Source organism: Strigops habroptila, chromosome 3 (assembly GCF_004027225.2).
Source record: "Strigops habroptila isolate Jane chromosome 3, bStrHab1.2.pri, whole genome shotgun sequence".
Taxonomy (NCBI): Eukaryota; Metazoa; Chordata; class Aves; order Psittaciformes; family Psittacidae; genus Strigops; species Strigops habroptila.
The window spans coordinates 31730792-31751785 of record NC_044279.2 but is presented as its reverse complement, the minus strand read 5'-3'; the positions used below and the strand labels follow the sequence as shown (position 1 = coordinate 31751785).

Here is a 20994-nt window from a genome sequence, read left to right as displayed (position 1 = left end):
ATGTAAATTTGCTGCATAGTTGTTGTGTGACTTTCAACTCGGGTGCTGTACATAAGGTCACTTCATCTACGTGAAAATTCGTTCTATAAGGATTATAGAATTATAATCCTTAAAAATTAATTATATAAGGATTCAATTTTGCAGGTTTGGCAGAGCTAGGTACAATGTGTGACCCACTACGCAGCTGTTCCATAAGTGAAGAAAATGGATTGAGTGCTGCTTTTACTATAGCGCATGAGCTTGGACATGTGTAAGTACCTGTGTCCCGGTAGGTAGGTGAATGTGACCAATTTCTAGTGATGGGCTGTATGTTTTTAAGAGGGTGAAGTCTGCTATGTCCTTTTAGAAGATTTGTTATTTTTGCCCCTTGCAGTAAGCCAACTCTCCCCACACCTAGTGGTAGAGAAATTGTGAATTTTATAACCTGGTTTATATCTTGAATTATGGGAAGTACTGGCCATACAGCTGTCTTCTGTCTTTTTGTCATATAAACTGGGACACTGGGACAGATATCTTAGCTACACAACATAGTCCTGCTAACTCCAACTGCATTCCAGCCTTTACAGGACTTTACCATTAAGAAAAAACAATTGTTAATATAATACATAAATATTCTTCCTTGTGTTTGATGCTTTCAGAATACAGTAGAGTAACACAAAGAGAAATACTTTACACAGAAAAATAAGAGGAGATGACAGCATTTTATTTTATGAAGCATACCTCATCAGTGATGGCAGAAGGGTGCTATATTCTAGCTCAATGAGGCATGCTACTGTAGGTAATGATGACGTTACAGAGCTCAGTAGCTAGCTAGTTGATTTTCATGTGCCTGAAGTTCATTTAGGTACCTTCGATTTGTCATGGTACTTAGATACAAAGTAAGAAAACATGTTAGTTGCAATGGGGTGGGATGGGATGGAAAAAGCAAAAGAGAGAACAGATTTCGGTGCCCACGGGGTAATATATTATGGACAGTCTAGCGATGGCCTGTATATTCAGTTGAGGAGATAGGTTGTTCACTTAAAGTGGCATACTCTGCAAACACTGGAATTTTTCTGGTGAGCTAAAGAACTATATAATTGTAAAATCCTTCCTGTGCCCAGAATTAGAAGCACTTTGGATAAGGAGAGAATTTTGTAAGGCATTTTTGTGATGCCTATTGCCATGATGTCAGATAGTCATATTAAGTCCCATTAAATTTTAAGGCATTCTCAAACTCAAAACTCAAGTATTTGCTGCTACAACAAAGAGAGTTTCAATTAATTATTGCTGAATTTGTATGGGAGTTTGTCTGGTTTACTTTTTAGATTTAATGTGCCTCATGATGACAGTTTTAAATGTAAAGAAACTGGGATTAAACATCAATACCATGTGATGGCTCCAACTTTAAATTACCATACGAGTCCATGGACCTGGTCAAAATGCAGTCAGAAATATATCACTGAATTTCTTGAGTAAGTATCGATATAATGCTATGGATTTGGTTTTGGTTTTGTTGTTGTCAGTTTGTATTGTCTTCTAATTTCATGTATTACTGAGGAGTATTTTAAAGATATTGCTTAAATATTGGTTTTGTATTGTTCTTAGGTTTAATCACTGACTTGTAGGGCCTCAGTTCTCCAGTAAAATACACATATTTAACACTTCGGATGATTCATGACTTTATTAAAGTTGTACTCAACATGTTAAACTAAGAAGATTTCTTTTTTTTGATCTAGTGATGTTAATTATTGAAAATATCTTTAGTATTATCTTAGTAAGTCAGAATACGCATACTTTATTTTTGGAATTTTTTATTTAAAAAGTAAGTGCAAGGTAAAAGTTAGGCAGTACCATCTCTTTTTTTCATGTAAGAATGTGAAAATGAGAAATGACAGCCAGCAAGCAAAAAACCTGAAGCTTAGTTTGGTGGGTCTAATGCAAAATCCAATAAAGGAAAATCAGGTGACCTAGTGTATTTCATAAAATTTAAAGTCATTATATAGGTAGGTAGTTATGCAAACCCATAACTTCACTGAGATACGTATGGGTAAGTATTGATTGAGTAGATTCCCAATGAATTAAGAGCGCTTTATTCACATTTTGTCCCTGTTCTTGCAACAGTACTGGTTATGGTGAATGCCTCCTAGACAAACCTAGTGGAAGAATATATGATCTTTCCTCTCAGCTGCCTGGGTCAATGTATGATGTCAACAAGCAGTGTGAACTTATGTTTGGTCTTGGGTCACAAGTGTGCCCGTATCTGGTGAGTGAACAACATGTCATGTTAATCTAAAACATTACTGAATGGTAGGTTTAGAAATGAAATCTCAGGACTTCTGTTTTTGGAAGAATTTTATCCTGAAATACGTCAAAGTTCAGGATCTATTTTATTGAAAGGTGAAGAGTGCAGTAGAGAACATCACAGCTCCATATGCTAGAAATATATAGAATTAAAAAGTAGGACACATTAATTTTGATTTGCACACCTGCGAATGTAATTATAATGCCTTTAAAGGATCTAAAGCTGCATAAATTAGGGCTTTCTGCAACTACTGAAGGGGAGTGATTTCAATACTTTCTACAAATGTTTTCACATTATAGCTATCTGTCTTACACTTTCTTATCTGCTTCATTTAGTGCTTCAAAAAAATATAACTTGAAAGTTAATATATTAATTCAGATATTTGTTCTAAATATTTGGTCCAAAGAGTAAATTCCCTCTATTTTGTCAAAAAGTCAAAAATATTTTCATGCCTTTAGAGTGTACATTTTGCGTACTGAATTTTGTGTACAGAAATTTCTTTAAAGCAAAATTGGGATCTGGAAAAGAAAACTTGAGTAGATGCATATTGAAACTTAAGTTATCCTTTAAAACCTAATATGGCCACTGCAATATAAAATAAACACAAATGTAATATGGCTTCCTTCATTACTGTCAAGGTGTCATGTACAGTTAGATTTTGGACCAACTTGTCAAATACCTGTATTGGTATTGCATGGCTTGTTAGAGCTATTTAAAGAAGGGAATTTAAGGTCAGATTCAGACTGAATGAAACAGAGCTTTTGGTGAGGTAAAATGTTTAGGAGGAGTCAGGCCTCATGGGAGTATTATAGAAAAGTAAACGGGATTCAAAGACCTGAAGGAGGTGTAACTGAAGACTGCTTTGTAAATTTTGTAATCCATAAAGGCTACTTGTCCATTAATAGTCTTTTAACAGTTTGAAAAGGAGGCTTTCTTGATTTTCTAGTTAGCGTATTTTTAAGAAGAATTCCAGTTAGAGTTTTTTCCTAAGGATTGCATAGTATCAACTGTAACCTCTTACATACTTTTTTTATTGAATTTTCTACTGGATTAGAAAATGAAGTTATCTATTACTTCTAATGGGATCAGTTTCGGATTTTCCACATTCCTGCCCAGCCTCAAGCAAAATCCATTTTGTTTTGGTGGGGTTTTATCTGTGAAAAATTGTAGTAGTAATAGCAAACACGAAGCCCACATAGTATGAGAAAACAATACAAATATTCAGCTAGTGTCTAAAAAGGTGTTACAGGTACAAAAAAAGTAATCTTGTTTTCTTTCTAGAAACAATGCAAACGCCTATGGTGCACGAGCACAGAAGGTGTTCACAAGGGCTGTCGTACTCAGCACATGCCTTTAGCTGATGGAACGGTTTGTGGTGTGGGAATGGTAAGCCTTGATTTGCTTCTTGGTGCTTGCATATGGTAAAATTATTGATGTAGATAAGAAAGATCAGTGCTTGCTATGTGGCAGTACTGCGCCTGTAGTATACTAATTGTGTGAACAGTATCTACCTGACTTTATCTTCAATTTTTTAAGGTCCTGTAATGTTGTGATATAAATAACATAGGTTGTCTGTTCAGAATAATTATAAAAGTTTACAGATGCCATGTTGGTTAAAAATAGGTGGAAAAGGGGAAAGTTACCATCTTTTCTTGTGATTGAAAAGTTCAGATCATTCATAAGAAGTTGTGGTTTTTACTCATCAGTAGTGCTCCACAGTTGAATTTCCTGGAAACAAGACATCCCAAAAGAGTGTTTCCCCCAGTTTATCGTGTTGATGCTGTTTCACTGAACCAGAATAAATTAAGTATGAAAACTTAGATACAGGAGTACACTTTTTTGGAAAGAGGGAGTTTTTGGATTAGAATCCCAGTTTCAGTAGATCATTGTAGTGCATTGTATCTGTTCCTAACAAAATATGAAAGCATGTATCAGTACCTCTTCAGCTACTTCAGTACGAGCCTTAACCACACGTAACTCGCATTCGTATACTGTCTTGCCTATTATAACATAATTCAGGGTACTTGGATCTGTTCAGTGCTAAAAAACTCTTCTCACTTATACCCTAATGCTTAGGACTGCCTGGCTGTATGAGGTATGGATTGAATGCTTTGACACATTTGCTCATTGGTTTATTTGACAGAGACTGGGTGATGAGGGTGCAGCTCACTACTTCCTTATCTGACAGGTTGTTTTTGAATGCAGATCTTGTTCTCTGTTCTCAGATGATATAGCTTCCCTTGGACTGCCCATAGGGTCATGAATACCTAATCAGTAGATGTAGTCAAGGCACTTACAGAACCTTGATAAAAATAGAAGTAGTGGTGAAGGCTACTTGAAGCCAGAGTTATCAGTGAAGATTTGAGGGGTTTTGTTTTGGATTTGTATATAGTTTGGGAAGTGAACAGAAATTAGGTGCTCAAGCTCTTTGCTTATCTAGTTTTGGCTTCTCTGTGTCTCAGTTCACAAACAGAAAACAGACGTATTTTCTTACCTGTCAGGGCATTATGAGGATAAGTACTTCAGAGATTTTTTTTTTACATACTCAGATATGACAGTGATTATCTTAAGTATGGCTGGTTTATTATGTTGAGCTATGTTTAATAGTAGTGTGTTTTGGCAGCTTCACAGCCAAAAGAAGAATGTTAACTTCTTTTGAGAGTTTTATAGGTTCAAAGATGATTAAAAAATATCTAGTCTAATTCCTGTGTATAAAAGGCTGCTCCATTTCACTCAGTTATTACTGCATTTCCCCCAATAACTTTTAATCTTTACAGATTATTTTTTGTCTGTATTTAATAAGACAGTGAAAGTGAGAAATTTGAAAATACTGTTTTAATGGATTACAATTTAGTGGGTAAACTGTCTCAAATGGTTTCTTTCTCTCATGCAAGATTAGGAAGTTATTGGAAGGTTTCAGTGAAAGATTTGTTTGATTAATCCTATGCATGCATCTGGTGTTTTAATGTTTAACCCATTTTTCAGTCAGTCACTTATCAGAAAGGAAGTTCGTCTTTATATAAACTTCATGTGCAATCTTTAGTTCAATTGACTCTAATTTGCCAACATCAGAGGACTTCTTTTATATAAGAATACAAAAACCTATTTTATGCAATTACTGCAGTGAAACCAGTTTTCTCTAGGAAGTGAAGAGCTAATTACAGTCATTACCTCTGAAAGATGTAAGAAAGAACAGCAATTAATCTGACAAATTGTCATCTGTTCCTGTCTAAGAGACAGCTCCTTTCAAGCTCAGTCAGCAAGTTTCTGTTGATGTTAGTGGGAATGAGACATGGAGACTAGTAATTGTAATTAATATTTACCAGCAAGCTAAGTAAATTTGTGTTTGGCGTTTGTAGCATTTTTGCTGTGATGAATACAGAAAAGATCCATTTAAGGCATTTGTAATTTTAGAATCAACTTTTTAAGTTTAGATTTGACATGTGAGTTTATTTTCACAGTAATCTTCAGTTTTTCTTTAGGTTGTGTCCGATTAGTGGACCTTGCTCTATGGAGTGCTCTAACAGGCCTTGTATATTCCCTTCCCCAAAAATACAAGAAGATAAAATCTAATAATATCAGAGAGTGAATGAGCAAACAGGTTTTCCTGAGTGCCTGCTCTTCCTAATGGAATATTCTCTTGCCATATGCAATTTGTCAGCATGCATGCATTTTGAAAGAGAATTCTATATGTCATGGTGCACACACCTGTAGAGCTTGCTGACTTCTTCATGTGTGTGTGTATATATATACACACACGTGTATATGTGGGTGTGGGTGTGTGTCTTAGGAGTAGATATGGGTAGCATTTTCTTAAAACGTTAAAAGGAAATGCAGCCTAACATTTCAGTGTCTTATAGAGAATAAAGAAAATATTTTCTTGGGAATTTGAACATTTTACTTTTATTTCTATTTGCTGTCTAGTCAAATTTCTTTGAGCTGATCAAACTGTACTTTGTTCATCTTGGAGTTAACTGCAAAAAGGAATTATATTTGCTTGCTTGGCTTCCGCTGAAGTATCTGAAAATTTCTCTCATTCTCCCCTTTTTACACATTCTGAGCGCTTAAGACTGACAGTAGCCTCTAAGTAGCAATTCTACTATGTCTGAGAACAGTTTGTCACTCCATTGATATTCGCATTGTGTCTCATTGCTTCCGGTGCTTTTTGTTTGCGTATTTGGTTTCACAAAGATCCGTAGGAAGTCTAAGCTTCTGCCAGCTCTTCTAACAACACACAGACCTTCACTGAAGCAGAGGATGCAGCCTTTAAGTTCTTTGGCCTAATTGGTACTTCAGAGACAAAGTGGTAGTAAATATATCTGCATATATCTAGAGATGTTATATGTAAACATTCACTAGTTTTGCAGTGGTGAATTTCTACACAGCATAGGACTACTTGAAAGTCTTTCTGATGTTCTTTTGTGAGAGACATTAAATACAAAGGTATGCATTCCTGAATTATCTTCCTAAATACAATTATATGACATAACTACAATATACATTTTTTATTAAAATGTTTTTTTTATTGTGTAATGAGGCACAATGGCATGGAAAATAGTAAATGGTTAGTGCTTTTTTGTGTCTTATCTCTGTAATCAAAGCTACCATGGGAGTATCTTCAGAATTAAGAACTGTATGATTAGTCAAAGGTAGCCTGCTCACTGAATGCCACAGTGAATTTCGTATATGTGGTTGTAATTTTAGTTGTGACGGTATAAACTGTATGTACAAATTTAAAACACAATAAATCATGAGAATAACAGTATTTATATGCTGTGTTGGGGACCAAGATACCAGAGGAGGCCCCGATGTATTACAAGATGTACAAGAGAGTTATTTTCCATTAGGACAGCAACTGGACTGCTTTAATTGGCCTGGCTTCCTGATCGTAACCATTGTAATTCTAGTTACCGTCACATTCCAGGTAGGAGTTAATTTAATGGATGTTTAGGAAATGTGAACAACTTGGAGCAGATCTTTTTGCTCTACTTCCTCAACTTGCTTGTTGCGTCCTAGTCAGAAATTTCTTTGTGCTTTGAAATTTCTGTGGACCAGCAGGCCCTTGGCATCATCTGCTTGGATTATGTTTTCAGTTGGTTTCTTTTCTTTTACTATCTCATTCTTTTATTTTTGGGGAGACTATTCTATTCAAGGGTTTCTGTAGTGAGGAATTTACTTGCACTTATACACTGGGATAGTAGAACAGATTTCTCCTTACCCTGAGCGTAGGAATCTTAGGAAGTTTTGGTGGTGTTTTTTTCCTTTCTTTCTGAAATTCCAAAGTAGTGAGTTTGGAGAGTGATTCAAGTTTTGGCATGTTGGCATCTTTGTTCAGATTTTAGAATACCCCCCACCCCCTTCCCCCCAAAAAACTCAAACAAAACAGCAACAGCGAATCCCTAGATTCACTGGTTTGGTCATAATTCTAAATCTACAGGGTACAAGTTTTCACAGTGTGATTGAAGTCATTCACAGAAAATATTTTATGGGGGACCTAATTAAAAGAAGTAGTAAGCTAGTGGTATTATGGAAAAGAATACCCACACTGTTATGTGTAACCAAACTGGTTACAAGCCAACTGATACACAAACTCTCCTTACACATATCCATCTCCAGCTTACACCTGGCTCAGAATCATGGCTTCTGTACAATGAAGTGATGCAGTTTTATCATTGTAGCTTATGTGATATTCCAGTAATGGTTAAATCATCTGTTGGAGTTGGTGATGTACAACTGAGGTAAACAAACCCAAAACCTCAGAAGAAGAATAGTCAGTGAAACCGTCTATCTTCTAGGAGTGGCATTCTGTGAACAAGTCCTTTTTGGCTGTGAAAATAACAGTGAAAATACCCAATAAAATGCCTTTTTTATATAATTATTTTTTTTTAGATACTTAAAAGGCTTGCACTTGGATCCTTCCTGGATTCCTGAGCAGTACACAGATATGCCCATATTCCATTAATTCCTTGGACATTGGAAAGGAGAGGTAGGAAGTATCTATGTGATTCTGACCCAAACCTTTCAATGTCCTGGAGCTGTTCTTCACAACGACAGTTTGCTACTTAAACATTGAACAAACAAATAGCAGAAAAAGATGTTTAACAGCAAGATACCACAGGATACAAATAACAGTTTTATTGGAAAGCATGTGCCTTTGTTTGAGAAAAATGTTTCTTACTTCTATTCACTGTATAGGTATATTGTATATTGAGCTAGTGTCTCTAAAAATATCTAGAATAGCTATTGAGTGAATTAAGATTTCATCTTAGTCCCTTTATAGCCACATAAAGAGAGAGATACAGGGACAATTGAGAATGGGGATGCTGACCAACAAAAAATTGCTTTGATCAGTGAAAGAAGTACCAGTCTGATTCTGAAGTAAGTTTGCTGTTCTTCAGTTGGTACGTTACTACCCCTATATTGATTTATTTTAAAACCATTGCATTGCTTGACTATCTTGTAAATGTAATATATGAAGATAGTTAATCTGAAAGCGTAATTCATTATATGTATATATATGTAAAGTAAGTATGGAAAATTTGGATGGATTTTAACAGAGTTGGGTGATAGGGGGATATGCTCACCATCTGGGAAGCAGCAGCAGATCTTTTGAACTGCAAAACCAGAGCAGAGTATATTTAAGGGTTCAAACCAAGAATTTTTGCTATAAACAGGGATTTTTTGTGAAATACTTTTCTGATGAGATGTGATTTCAGAAAGATTAAAAGTTTTCTGTGGGAATATTTCAAGGAAGAAATATGTAGATTCTTTTTTCGCGAAAAAATGAAAATGTTGATAAAATTATTACTGTATTGTGGGTTTTGTAGGTAATGTCATCTGAGTACTAAATGTAGGCTTGCCTAATAATCTGTGCTACAGGCACCTGAGATGCCATAGTTACAACTTGGCTTAGACATTTCAGTAAGCTCCATTTCTTCTGTCTTGTATACTCATTTTGCTAACCAGTCTATTTTTGCTGTTGTTATATGCTCAACACATTCTTTGAGCAATGTGATTTCTTGACTATGTGTATTAAAGGAAGAAGATAGGGAGCGTAGGTCAAATATGCAGCAAAATGTTTCTTTATATCCACTTGCAGGAGACATGGTAGAGTGAGGTCTGTAGCAGTACATTTATTCAAGGAAATAAATGGAAACACCCAATAGGCAGAAATAAAGCCAGCTCTGAGATTTATGGACGTTGGCATTCATCTGAGTGGGTGTTATCATCTTTACTCCCTACTCATAGGGTTATGTGCTGAACCTTGTGCTGTGTAACTTCAGATTAATACCTCTTTCGCAGCAATACATGATTGGAATCTACTTCGAGACAGTTTATGCTCAGACCTTAGCTACAGGCCAGATGCTTTGTAATGAACTGGTCTTGTGCTGCAGCACTGTGTTTAGTTTTCACCTGTTGTGTGGCACCAGCTATGCCCATTTTCCTTTCCCGTATTCAGTCCACTACAACTTTCTTTTCCTGTGCTATTCAGTGGCTCATAGTCATTCTCAGGGCCCTGTCAGGATAGCAGGAGTGAAGAAATTGTATTTTGTAGGGCAAAAAGAAATCAGAACAATAGAATAGGATATTTGGAAGCAAAAATACAGACTATTGTGTCCACTTCTGCAATGCTTTGTCCTTTTCACTTTCTCCTCATGTTTGTCTTCAGTGTTCAATCACCTTTCCTTTTAGAAGCACCAGCAGCTACCAGTGGCATCTGTGGAAACATACTGATGTCTGGAAATAGATTAATAGTTTTTCCTGAGCCACCTTTCCTGCAATGCTACGTGGGGCTCCAATGCATGAAATTATGTTCTCATAGACTGACCATCAATGTTGCCATCTTTGCTGCAAGATCTTCAAAAATCATGTGTATCTCTGGGAGTAGTCTGGAAAATATAGGCAGTAAGAGTGAACTTGGAGTCCTTTTCCCTCTGTGAGTCATACCAGCTGAAATGAGGTGCTTGATTTCGGAAGAGCTCTAGTCCTGTTCTGCATCCATCACTCTCCTTGATTCATAGAATCATAGAATCATAGCCTGACAATTAATACTTTAATAATTTCTTTCAAAATTGCTTTCCTGGGAATTTAGCAAGTTCGATTAGCTATAAGGTAAGTTGGAAGTACCTGAAATCAGTTTATCAGATTATAGTTCAATCCATAGGTAAGAGTCAAACTGCTTATTATAAGCAGGTGACCCATCAATACAAATCTGGGTACCTGTAGGTTCATTGATCGCAAATTTGAACCGTTAACCCTCCTTCTCATCTCTGAAGATACAATAATTACGTGTGGATTTGGGTCAGAAATTTTGCCTTTTTGATAGAAAACCAACTGTTGACCTTGACCAGAGCGGAGTTGCCTCTTGCTGTAATTAGTATGTTCGGAATTACGAGTGATACCCACTTTACATGATGCATACATTATATATGCCGTAACAAATGTAGGAAAAAAATTGTTAGCAATAATATTTAATTTTATAAAAGTTCTGTAAATCATAGTATTCTCTGTGAAGCAATGATTCAAGCAAGCACAGAGGAACATCTGGAATACGTCTGGTGCTGGAGTTTTCTGCTGTGACTTCATCATGTTGCTTCTGTAGGAATGCAGCAGAATAATAGCTGAGACAAGTTTGTTTAATAAGCTATAAAATACCAGATGTGAACATGTGCTTTGCATTTTTATGGATCAAAATAATGCTGTTGTGGGTATAAAATTTTGTTTTACAACTCTGTCTTTTCCTGAAATCTCCCTTCAAGTTATTGTAAATGTTTTTGTGGATGGAAGAAGAACGTAAACTCTAGGTCACTGTCCCGTATTTGGATGCAGTATTCATTTTGTGAAGGGAGACTAAGACTCTTTAGCCTATAGTAGTAAAAAAATACTTCCCAAGACGCTAATCACAGTTCTTGGAAAGGCATGCCCTTAATGTTTCTTCATATTTGTCTTATGGCTGCACTATGTAAAAGTCTATGTCTTATTGCTAGGTACTGGATGATAGGTAATAGAAGGCTTGGGTACAAAGGTTCTCTAAAGGCATTGTGAAAAAAGTAATAAATACTAACAGTAAGCACTGCAGTGAGAAATCATATGCAGATATGCAGGGAAATAATGGTGTCTCTTTGGTGTTAATTTAAGGCATTAGTCTTAAAATCAAGTGATGATCTGGCCAATTTGCTGGATCATTTAAATAGCATATGACAAGATGATCTAGCTTTCATACTGTGTTTGCTTTGAGCTTGAAAATCACCTTGAATGGTCATATTCTTAGAGGAAGACATTCAGGGCTTAAAAGATATGGTCCATGTGTAAGAGTTGGTGTGACGAAGAATTATACAGGCAGTCAATTTTATCACCAAGTTGGAATAGGAAATCAGGCAGAACTCAGAAAGGAAAATCTGATTCTGTGACAAAGTCTTATTTTGAGAGCAAAATGATTGTTAGCACATGAGTGTAAGTATCAATATTATAAAAGCATATACTAATTAGTAAAATGTTGCTTCTAGGAATTATTTTATGTAGTGATAAAAATCACTGAACAACATTTGAGGTTTCTGCCATTCAGGTATATTCAGAAAGACTGCACATGTAATTTCTTTGTTTTTAGCAAAATCTATGTTAATTGATAGTTCCTACAATAAATTTGTAGCATTATAATAACCATTGCGAAATTCCATGTAATATTTAAGTTAGTTTTAAAAAGGGGTGGAATCCTTGAATTATTTTATTTTCTGTGTGTCAGAGGTTCTTAAATAGATTTATGTGCCAGAGACTTTAGTTACCAAAATCCTTCTAGACTTTAAGCTAATTCAAAGCTGTTTTGTGTCACAGAGAACAGAAGCAAAGCCTAAGCTTCAGAAATAACAAGCAGTTGAGTTGAAGTAATCTGTTATGATGATTCTAGTGAGTGATCCATCTATGTACTGCAGGGAAAGATGGAATAAGCCACTCCCTGTCAATACAACTAGGAGAATCCATCCTGACAACAAACCTAATGATCAGTCTAATCCTGAGTCTGCAAACAGTCATCTAAAATAAAGAATTCCCTCTATTGTATATGAGCACTGACCCCATGTAGTCAATTCTGCCCAGTGTCTTGTTTCCAGATGTGGGCAATCTTTGATGCTTCAGAGGGTACATGAAGTCAAGGACAAAGCTGAGGACACATTATCCCCATAGAAGTCAGCAGGAGATGTAGTGCTGACATTATAGTATCTTGTAAATATCCTGGTTTAGTATGTTAACTATTCCACTATATTGTGATCAAATACACCACTTGGGATTTTCTAAAGCATACAAGGGAATTAGAATTCCAGCTGCCGTAAGTCATCAGTAGGATTAGTGCTGGTAATTCCTGCAGGTTCTTTGGAAAAAGTCACACATGCACCAATCATAAGATTCTCATTTAGACTTTTTAGTCATGTACTTTTTTGAGTAATCACTGAAGTGGATAAATATTTGCAGAGTCAGGGACTTTGATAGCAAATACTGAGAAGCAAGGGACTGATCACTTGATTCTTCTGGGAAAAAAAACAAAAATAAAAATAAAAAGCTAGTAATTACAGTTCCCATAAATAATACCAGTTTGCAGATATGGGGTGGTGAAATCTCGTAACTGACATGACCACAACAGAATAGTCTTACAATCTTTGTTGTCTTAATAGTGTAAATCCCAGCAGATGAAATGAAAACTGTACCTTTAAGTGAATTTTTAGGTAGTTTTTCATCAGGAATAAAATCTGAAGTAACAGAATAGACATTATGATTTAGTATCTTGCTCTAAGAATTACAAAAACATCAGGAATTCAAGATCAGGATTTTGAGATTCTTATATAGGCATATGAATAAAGTGGCAAGCCCTAAAGATATATTCAGTATCCAGTAGCTTTCATAAAGAGCAAAGAACTCTAGACAGCATTTTTGAAAATGTGACTACTGATTAGGATACCTTCAAGGAACTTGAACATATCCAGACTGAGATGAAGGGCAGTGAGCTCTTAAATTTTGTTCTTTGTGCCTAAAATATACAGTAACCTTTTGCTTGACTCACAAAGTTTATTCTGTTTGTCAACTGTGCAGCACTGCCGCCATGGAATTTGTGTGAGCAGAGAAATGGAGGCACGTCCTGTAGATGGAGAGTGGGGACCATGGGGACCTTATAGTTCATGTTCAAGAACTTGTGGAGGTGGAATCAAGAGCACCATCAGACTGTGTAATAGACCAGAGTATGTCTTTTTTGTTGTTTTACAGTAGTGCATAATGAAGATATTCCGACCTAATGGATTGGTTCAAAACAAAATGAAGGTATTGTGGGTTGTGCAAATTAGTTCAAAGCACCAATAAAAAATGCTTGTTTCAGCCATGTTTGAAAAGAGAGATAAGTCTGCAGAGAACTTTTTTAGATTACTCTTGTCTCTCAACTATATCATTCATATTTATAGGTATTTCTAAAGTCTTACTTTGGCAGGGTCTTTTTTTCTAGCCTTGCTCTAAATGCTGAGTTTCTTTAAACATTGAGATGCTTTCTTCGGAGTCAAAGCTTCAAGAAGAAATAGATACATTGCTTAGTAAAATTTTTAGTCAAACGCTTGCTTTGATTTAAGGCTTTTTCACCTCTATAATGAGAAGCTTCTATTGACTAAATAATTCAGTGTGGGTTTCATTCTTTGTAATAAGTCAATGAGAACTTAACTTTTTCAGAAGCAGAACCGTAGCTGCAGCCTGGGTCATTTCAGGGTTTTTCTAGGAAGTCATGTCATCTTGATAGTATCAGTGGGATAAATGAACCTCAATCAAACTACCCCAGGTTATTTTATTTTCTCTAATGAGTAAGAGGTGGTAGACTAGATTCCCATTAGATATGTCTCCATCAGTCTGTAGTAACTGGTAGTATCAATATGCCCTTTTTTTGGTTGGGTTGTTTTTGTTTTTTCCTCCCCAGGAACCTAGGTAATACTGAATTATTGTGTAGCAGGGTTTATAAGAGTTAGGAAATGGATTTTAGACTTTACAGTAAATGGGAGGTTGTTTTCCACAATTTTCCTGTTTTAGTTCTTTTGATGCCCAAACTGAAATTGGTATTAGGGCTACAGAAAAGAGTGTGTGAGCTCCTAACTCTTTCTTCTTTCTCTGTCACTCTGTAAAATAATATTTTCAAATTACTGAGGGAGGTGCTGCTTCTGTAACAATAGGGCTGTACTGTCAGCTAAATTGGTAATAATGCTTTTTTCCCAGACAAAAGAATTATGACTGTAGGAGAAATACAAATGTAATAGACATTAATAAACATCTTATTTACCACCTACCTCAGCAGTAGAATTTTACATGGACTTGGAATTTTCTTCACTTAGCTATAAATGTATACACAGTGCAGTAGAAGATCAGAGTGTCTGTGGAGTAAGTCAGTAACAGATGGCAGAATGCTGTGTGAGATTTTCCCCTTTAGATCCAGCTGCTTTCCATACAAAACTGCAATTCTGGAAACTGAGTGTGTTTTACATTTACCTATTTTCGTTAGACCAAGAAGTGGAGGAAAGTACTGTGTTGGCCGCAGGATGAAGTTTCGATCGTGTAATACTGATTCATGTCCAAAAGGCAAAAAAGACTTCCGGGAGCAACAGTGCTCTGAATTTGATGGCAAACACTTTAATATCAACGGTCTTACATCTTCTGTTCGCTGGCTTCCAAAGTACAGTGGTAGTAAGTGATTATAAATTTTTTCAATTAATGAAATAAATGTTACTTTAACTAAAGTTTTTAAACAGACAAGAAACCTGTTGGATTTTCTTTCCAGTTTCTATGAAAGATCGCTGTAAACTTTTTTGCCGAGTTTCTGGAACAACTTCCTACTATCAGCTGAAGGACAGAGTTGCTGATGGTACTCCCTGTGGAGCAGAAACCAATGACCTTTGTGTTCAAGGCTTATGCAGGGTATTTAAATCTCAACTTATTAATTTTTAAAATCAATTTTAACAGATGGTAAAATAGATATTAAATATTCATCCAAATAACCGTTAACTGAAAATATGTAAAGCAAGATGTTTTGAATTTACTTAAGTTGATTTAAATCCCTACCAAATTGAAGATCTGGAAATGGAGGCAATTAAGCGAAGGTTGAATATGAAAATCCACAGTCTTTCCTCTTTAAGCCTCATATGTGAGAGAGTTAATATTGTCCAAGTGAGCAGAGAGAAACTGATCTAATATTGGCATAAGGGAGGAAAGAAGCATGCTGCGTGTTTGTTGCCATCATATTTCTGCTGTCAAAGAAAATAAATAAAGTATAAAATCCGAGGGCAGATAGATTATGTATTTATTATTTCATAGCAAAATCAGAAGGAACTGACCCTTGAAAGGGATCCTGTAAGCATTCTTTGCTTAATAGCAGTTATGGAAGTGCCATAGGATTTTCTTGGGAGAAGCAAGGTGCTAGAACAACTCAAGATTTTTTTTTTGTCAAGCTGAGGTTTTGCTGATTGCAGTGTGAGTAAATTTGTGATGAAGAGAAAATGTAGCTTTTTTATAGTGTTGAAGCAAGAGGAAAGAGGAGATACCAGAGAATTTTCCTGTTTATCATAATAAAAAAAAAGAAGGTAGTTTAAGTAAAGATACCTAAACAAAAGTTGTACTTATGCTAGTTTAACCAGCATAGTCTCAGTGTATTCCTTTGCTTCTTTTGCAGTAATGGCAGACTTTAAAAGAAATGATGACCATGCACACATACATACTGCTTTTAGGATTCCAAGACTTTTTAATGTAAATATAACTTAAAATTTATACACTATGTTGATTTTTTTTTTTTAATACCAAATCTTTACATACTGTTATGTATTCTTTTACAGTTCTTGGCATATTAAGTGTATTTGGACTTTGACTACATTCTTAGTACAACAGCACTATTGTGTTTTGCCCTTACATCACAGCACCCAAAATAATAGAAGGCTTTTCATGAATTACCAAGGAAGACCAGATATACACAGTGAATAAGAATGTTTTTGGGGAGTGGGAAGCTTACGTTGTTTGTTTGCATTGTCTTATTGAGCTGAGTGATGCAGGGCTATTGCAATTTTTCATTCATTTTTTTATTTATATTGTAGCAAGCAGGCTGTGATCATGTTTTGAATTCCAAGGCAAGGAGAGACAAATGTGGAATCTGTGGTGGTGATAATTCTTCATGTAAGACTCTTGCAGGTACTTTCAACAGTGCTCGTTATGGTATGTTTGTTTGTTTTGTTTTGTTTTGTTTTAATGCACATTTCAGTATGGCTTAGAAATTATGTTGTACGTTTGAGAAAGTGGGATTTCAATGTATGCGCTTTAGAGCTGCTGTCAACAAAAAATTTCTTTGATTTTCAGTCGTACCCTCTCACGAATGCAGAGGCAAATACTGTGACACACTAACCTGTTCGGGGTGGAAAAAAAATCAGTCTGCTCTAAGGTCAAAACAAAAGACATGAATAAAAGATGCGATGAGGGTAAAAGTACTTTAAAAGGAGGAATGCTTCCTACTTCACATTCTCTCGTCTGAAACGATGCAGCTGAAGGAGTTACTCCAATGTCTCATTTTGGTTGTGTAAAGAGATAGCAAGAAGGCTGTGCTATGAGCAGCTGATGAGGTTCCTGTTTTCCTACCGTGAAAAAGATAGCCTGTGGCATGTGAGCCTTCTCTCAATATGAGATAGAAGCATGGGCAGCAATGTTTATGTTCTTTCCTCTTCACTGGCATGTAGTGAATGAGAAACTTATGAGTAATCCTGGTGATTCCTATTTCTTTGATTTAGTTTCTGTAATAGAGCTACTGATAGTTCTTCTGTCTGTAGTCCTTTCTGGGAAGTATGGAGAGACTGTGTATCATATGTGACTAGCAGTGCAGTTAAGTAGTTACAGTGTAGAACATAAGGACAGAAGTCTCCAGGTTAATAACAGATTCCTAAAGGCTCCTTCATGCCACTTCACTGGTTGAGACCACAGGCAAAGTGAAAATGATACCTGGAGAGCTGCCAAGTAGGATCTTCATAGAACAAAGGAATTGTTGGTCAAACAATTATTTTTTTTTCCTGTCAGAGGGCTTGAGCCAAGCAAAAGTACCAAAAAACTTAAAAGTTGGATACATCTACCCTTCCCATGCAAATACATGTCACTTTTTTGTGTCTGTCTCAAGAAGCTGGAAGAAGACACAGGCAGCTATTAGAAGCTGTATTTCTGAACACGTGGTCAAAACACTAGCAGAAAAGAATGTATGATTTTAATAATTCTAAGTAAAGGACTGTCAATGTTTTTGTTTCCCACCACTGTGAAAGACCTTTATGCTTATAGGTAGCACATGAATTTTATCACAAATACATTTGATGCAAGTGACTTACATGAAACTTCCATTTATACAAGTATGGTTGAGAATGTCACTCTCTGCATTGTCACAGAATTACTTGCTTCTTACTGAAGCTGGAGGAAAAAAAAAAGCATTTAGGGATGAAGAAAACCTTGCTTTATTATTCTGATTTTATACTTAGTTAAATGTTTTAAATTAAGTTCAATTGGAATTACAGCATATGAAAAATGATACTGAATTATACTACTGGACAGTATGTGTAACCTTTGGGATTATCACACAGGTGTGCAGCAGAGGCTGTAGTCAGCTGATCATAAAACTTCAGTGTCCATGTAAGGTCTATGACATCCCTAGGCTAATGACTGAAAACACTATCTGAGGAAATGTTATTTTGCAAAAGAGTTCTGAGTTAGGATCACAAGATAAGTATGCCAAAATCTGTGCTCTTATTCTTTTAACTTCGTCTAGTCCCTTTCTATACTGACATGAGCCATTTTACTAAGGCAGAATTTGGAATTAGACAATAGCAGCCTGTGGTACGTGCTTGTCATCATACAGTTATAATGTTGTAATTCAGTGTTTAAACAGTAGCGAAACAATTATTAGAAATTTATTACAGTGAAATACTACTTTATTTAGCTCCTAGTTTAGGAAATGGTAACCTAATTATGTACACATAATTATTATTTGGCTATTATCATTGCATAAAAATAGAGTATCTGAGAATTTCCTGGAAAGTGATCATTTTCAGTGCCTTATAGTCTCCTGTGTATCACTGACAATATGCTATGCAGTTTTGTTTACTGTTTCCTCCCATATTTTGTCTTCTGTCAATCTATTACCACAAGGTCTTCAATGTACAAGATGAGGGCATTCAGCAACAGTTGTCACCAGTGCACTGTAGGTTTTTGTGAATAAAACTAGTTAAACATAAGTTCATATTTACTAGTGTTTGACTATTTCCATATAGAATTAATTTGTGAATAATTATATTGCAGGTTACAATGTTGTAGTAAATATTCCCAAAGGAGCAACAAACATTGATATTCGGCAGCACAGCTACTCAGGGAAACCAGAAGATGACAACTACCTTGGTAAAAGCCTCCTGTGTATAACATTGATGGATAGATTTTATGCTCTTGCCAGTGCTCGTCTTTAGGCGCGTATTATCAGAAGTCTGATGAAGTCTTTAGAGCAAATATTTGATTACATTGTATCATCATTTGCCTGAGTCTCTCTGTAGATCCTAGTTTTCAGAAAAATATAGATCTTGTCAGGTTTCTAATTCTTAAATGTGTGTGTTCATTTTTCAGAGAAAGGGAATTGTAGCATGTTGCATGACTTTGTCAATTTTTATTTTGTTGTGCCAATGTTAATGAAAACTCTAAAAGTGAAATCGGGAATAATGCAGGAATTTGTGGTTTTAAATCTTGGAAGCGTACACTTTGTTTATAAAGGAAGCTGTCTGACCTTTAGCAAACTTACCAGTTTGTCTCCCATTTCTCTTTTTCTATCATGTCTGAGTATAAAGATCATGTTTACAGATTTGCAAGTGTGTGAGAGAAACAAAGAATTCATAAGCACATTGTACCAAAAAATCTTGGTTGCTCTATTTCACAGTACTTACATTATATCTATAAGAGAATACTGGTGCATTTTTTCTTCTGTCTCTCTTTTCATTACTATCCTGTTCAACAAACCTCAGAGTTTTCCAAATGTCTTCCTTGCCCATTTGCCCTGTTGTTGCACATGCATCTTGCGGGACACAGAGACAACCCTCACCCCCTGACATTAGCTACCATTTCAAATGTAGTAAAGCCTGATAGCATTCCTTTACTAAAAATTTTACTTTATTTTTAAATTTCATTTTTACTAGTTATTCATCTTTAGGAGTGTAAATTGGTCATTAAATTATTATTATAAATTATAAATAATTAATTTTTACTTTAAAATTTACTTTTAAAAGCCACTACATTAAAAGTAGCTCTAGCAAATACAAGAATGTGGGCTGTAGAATAGGCCAGAAGTACAGATAATGATTGTTTCCTGCTACTGTAGGAGAACCTAACTAAATTTAAAAGTTGACTGCATATGCAGTCACTCCTTCAGCAGAACAAATGTTATTGAAGTAGCGCTGTTATTACAGAGAAATCCATGACAGCTGCTTGGGTGAAAGTTACTGATGGTTAGGATTGAATTCATGCATTAGAAACTGCTTGATACAACTTTGAAGTATTGCACATGGATTAAAATAAAGCTTAAGTGTTGATGAGAAGATACAGTATTAAGAGTTTTTATTGATAGAACCTTTTAATTAGATGCTTTATTTTCAATATTTTACTTTTAGCTTTATCTGATATTCATGGAAATTTTCTCTTGAATGGAAATTTTGTTGTAAGCATGTCAAAAAGAGAAATCAATATACAAGGAGCCATTTTTGAGTACAGTGGTTCAAACCATACGATAGAACGAATTAACAGCACTGACAGAGTTGAAGAAGAGCTAACCTTACAGGTGCATGTTTACTTTTCTCATCAGTTTAAAACTTTGCTACATTATCATTCTCTTCATAATTTTATGTTCATATTCACTGAAAAACAGCTATCATTTTATCTCAATTAAGGTTTTGTGTGTAGGGAATTTATACAACCCTGATGTGCGTTATTCCTTCAATATCCCAATAGAAGACAGAAGCGATCTGTATACGTGGGATCCTTACGGACCCTGGCAAGACTGCAGCAGGATGTGCCAAGGTACTGTGAATTCTTTTGTCACCAGACCCAAAGACCTGATGGCAATTGTGAAGGGACTAGTCTTCAGTACTAGGGTTTTTTTTCACCCCGACTTGTAAGGAAGAAACTCAGCACTGTCAGTAAACTTTAGGTGTGCAGAGCCTTTAGGGGCAGGAACGGCTTCTGCTTTTGTTTTACTATTTTCAGCGTTTATGCAATGGAATTCTATATTCAAAACTGCATTTGTATTCCTTTCTTGTGTAGCTTTAGGAGTGGTTTATAAAAAAACCCAGTTGAATCAAGTCTAATGCATCTTTAGAAAGCACCATTGTGTTCCTACTAATATTTATTAGGCTTCCATTATTCTACTTCCAGGTGGCCACTGATTTGTCTAATATCTTTCATATATATTTATTTGTCTTCTTTGGTTATCTGCTACATGGGGTAAAACTATTCAAAGATATATTTTAAAATTTAACTGTTATTCTATAGGCCATTCCAGTGTAGAAATACAGCTGCAATATGTATAAAATATGTATGAAGTGTGCATACACAGATTTTTGATAGATACTCCTATTAGCAGGTGCTAGAAATGCCTGTAGATTCGTGATGGTGAGTTTCTTCTGGTTGTGAGTCAGGCTCTAGATGTG

The 20994-nt window shown here is 35.6% G+C and overlaps 1 protein-coding gene across 6 annotated transcripts in view; it reads left to right on the top strand.

Moving 5' to 3' along the window:
• The window catches only part of ADAMTS20 (ADAM metallopeptidase with thrombospondin type 1 motif 20), an 89393-nt gene that overhangs the window by 27956 nt on the left and 40443 nt on the right, over window positions 1-20994 (top strand). For 5 of the 6 annotated variants that reach the window (XM_030480410.1, XM_030480416.1, XM_030480414.1 and 2 more), the window contains exons 8-18: window positions 145-250; window positions 1308-1454; window positions 2104-2245; window positions 3566-3670; window positions 13364-13509; window positions 14802-14983; window positions 15078-15214; window positions 16381-16498; window positions 18611-18706; window positions 19960-20126; window positions 20236-20365. In XM_030480410.1, the coding sequence (XP_030336270.1) occupies window positions 145-250; window positions 1308-1454; window positions 2104-2245; window positions 3566-3670; window positions 13364-13509; window positions 14802-14983; window positions 15078-15214; window positions 16381-16498; window positions 18611-18706; window positions 19960-20126; window positions 20236-20365 (1476 nt within the window). The remainder of the gene's footprint in view (window positions 1-144; window positions 251-1307; window positions 1455-2103; window positions 2246-3565; window positions 3671-13363; window positions 13510-14801; window positions 14984-15077; window positions 15215-16380; window positions 16499-18610; window positions 18707-19959; window positions 20127-20235; window positions 20366-20994) is intronic. The other variant, XM_030480412.1, reaches the window with a different exon arrangement.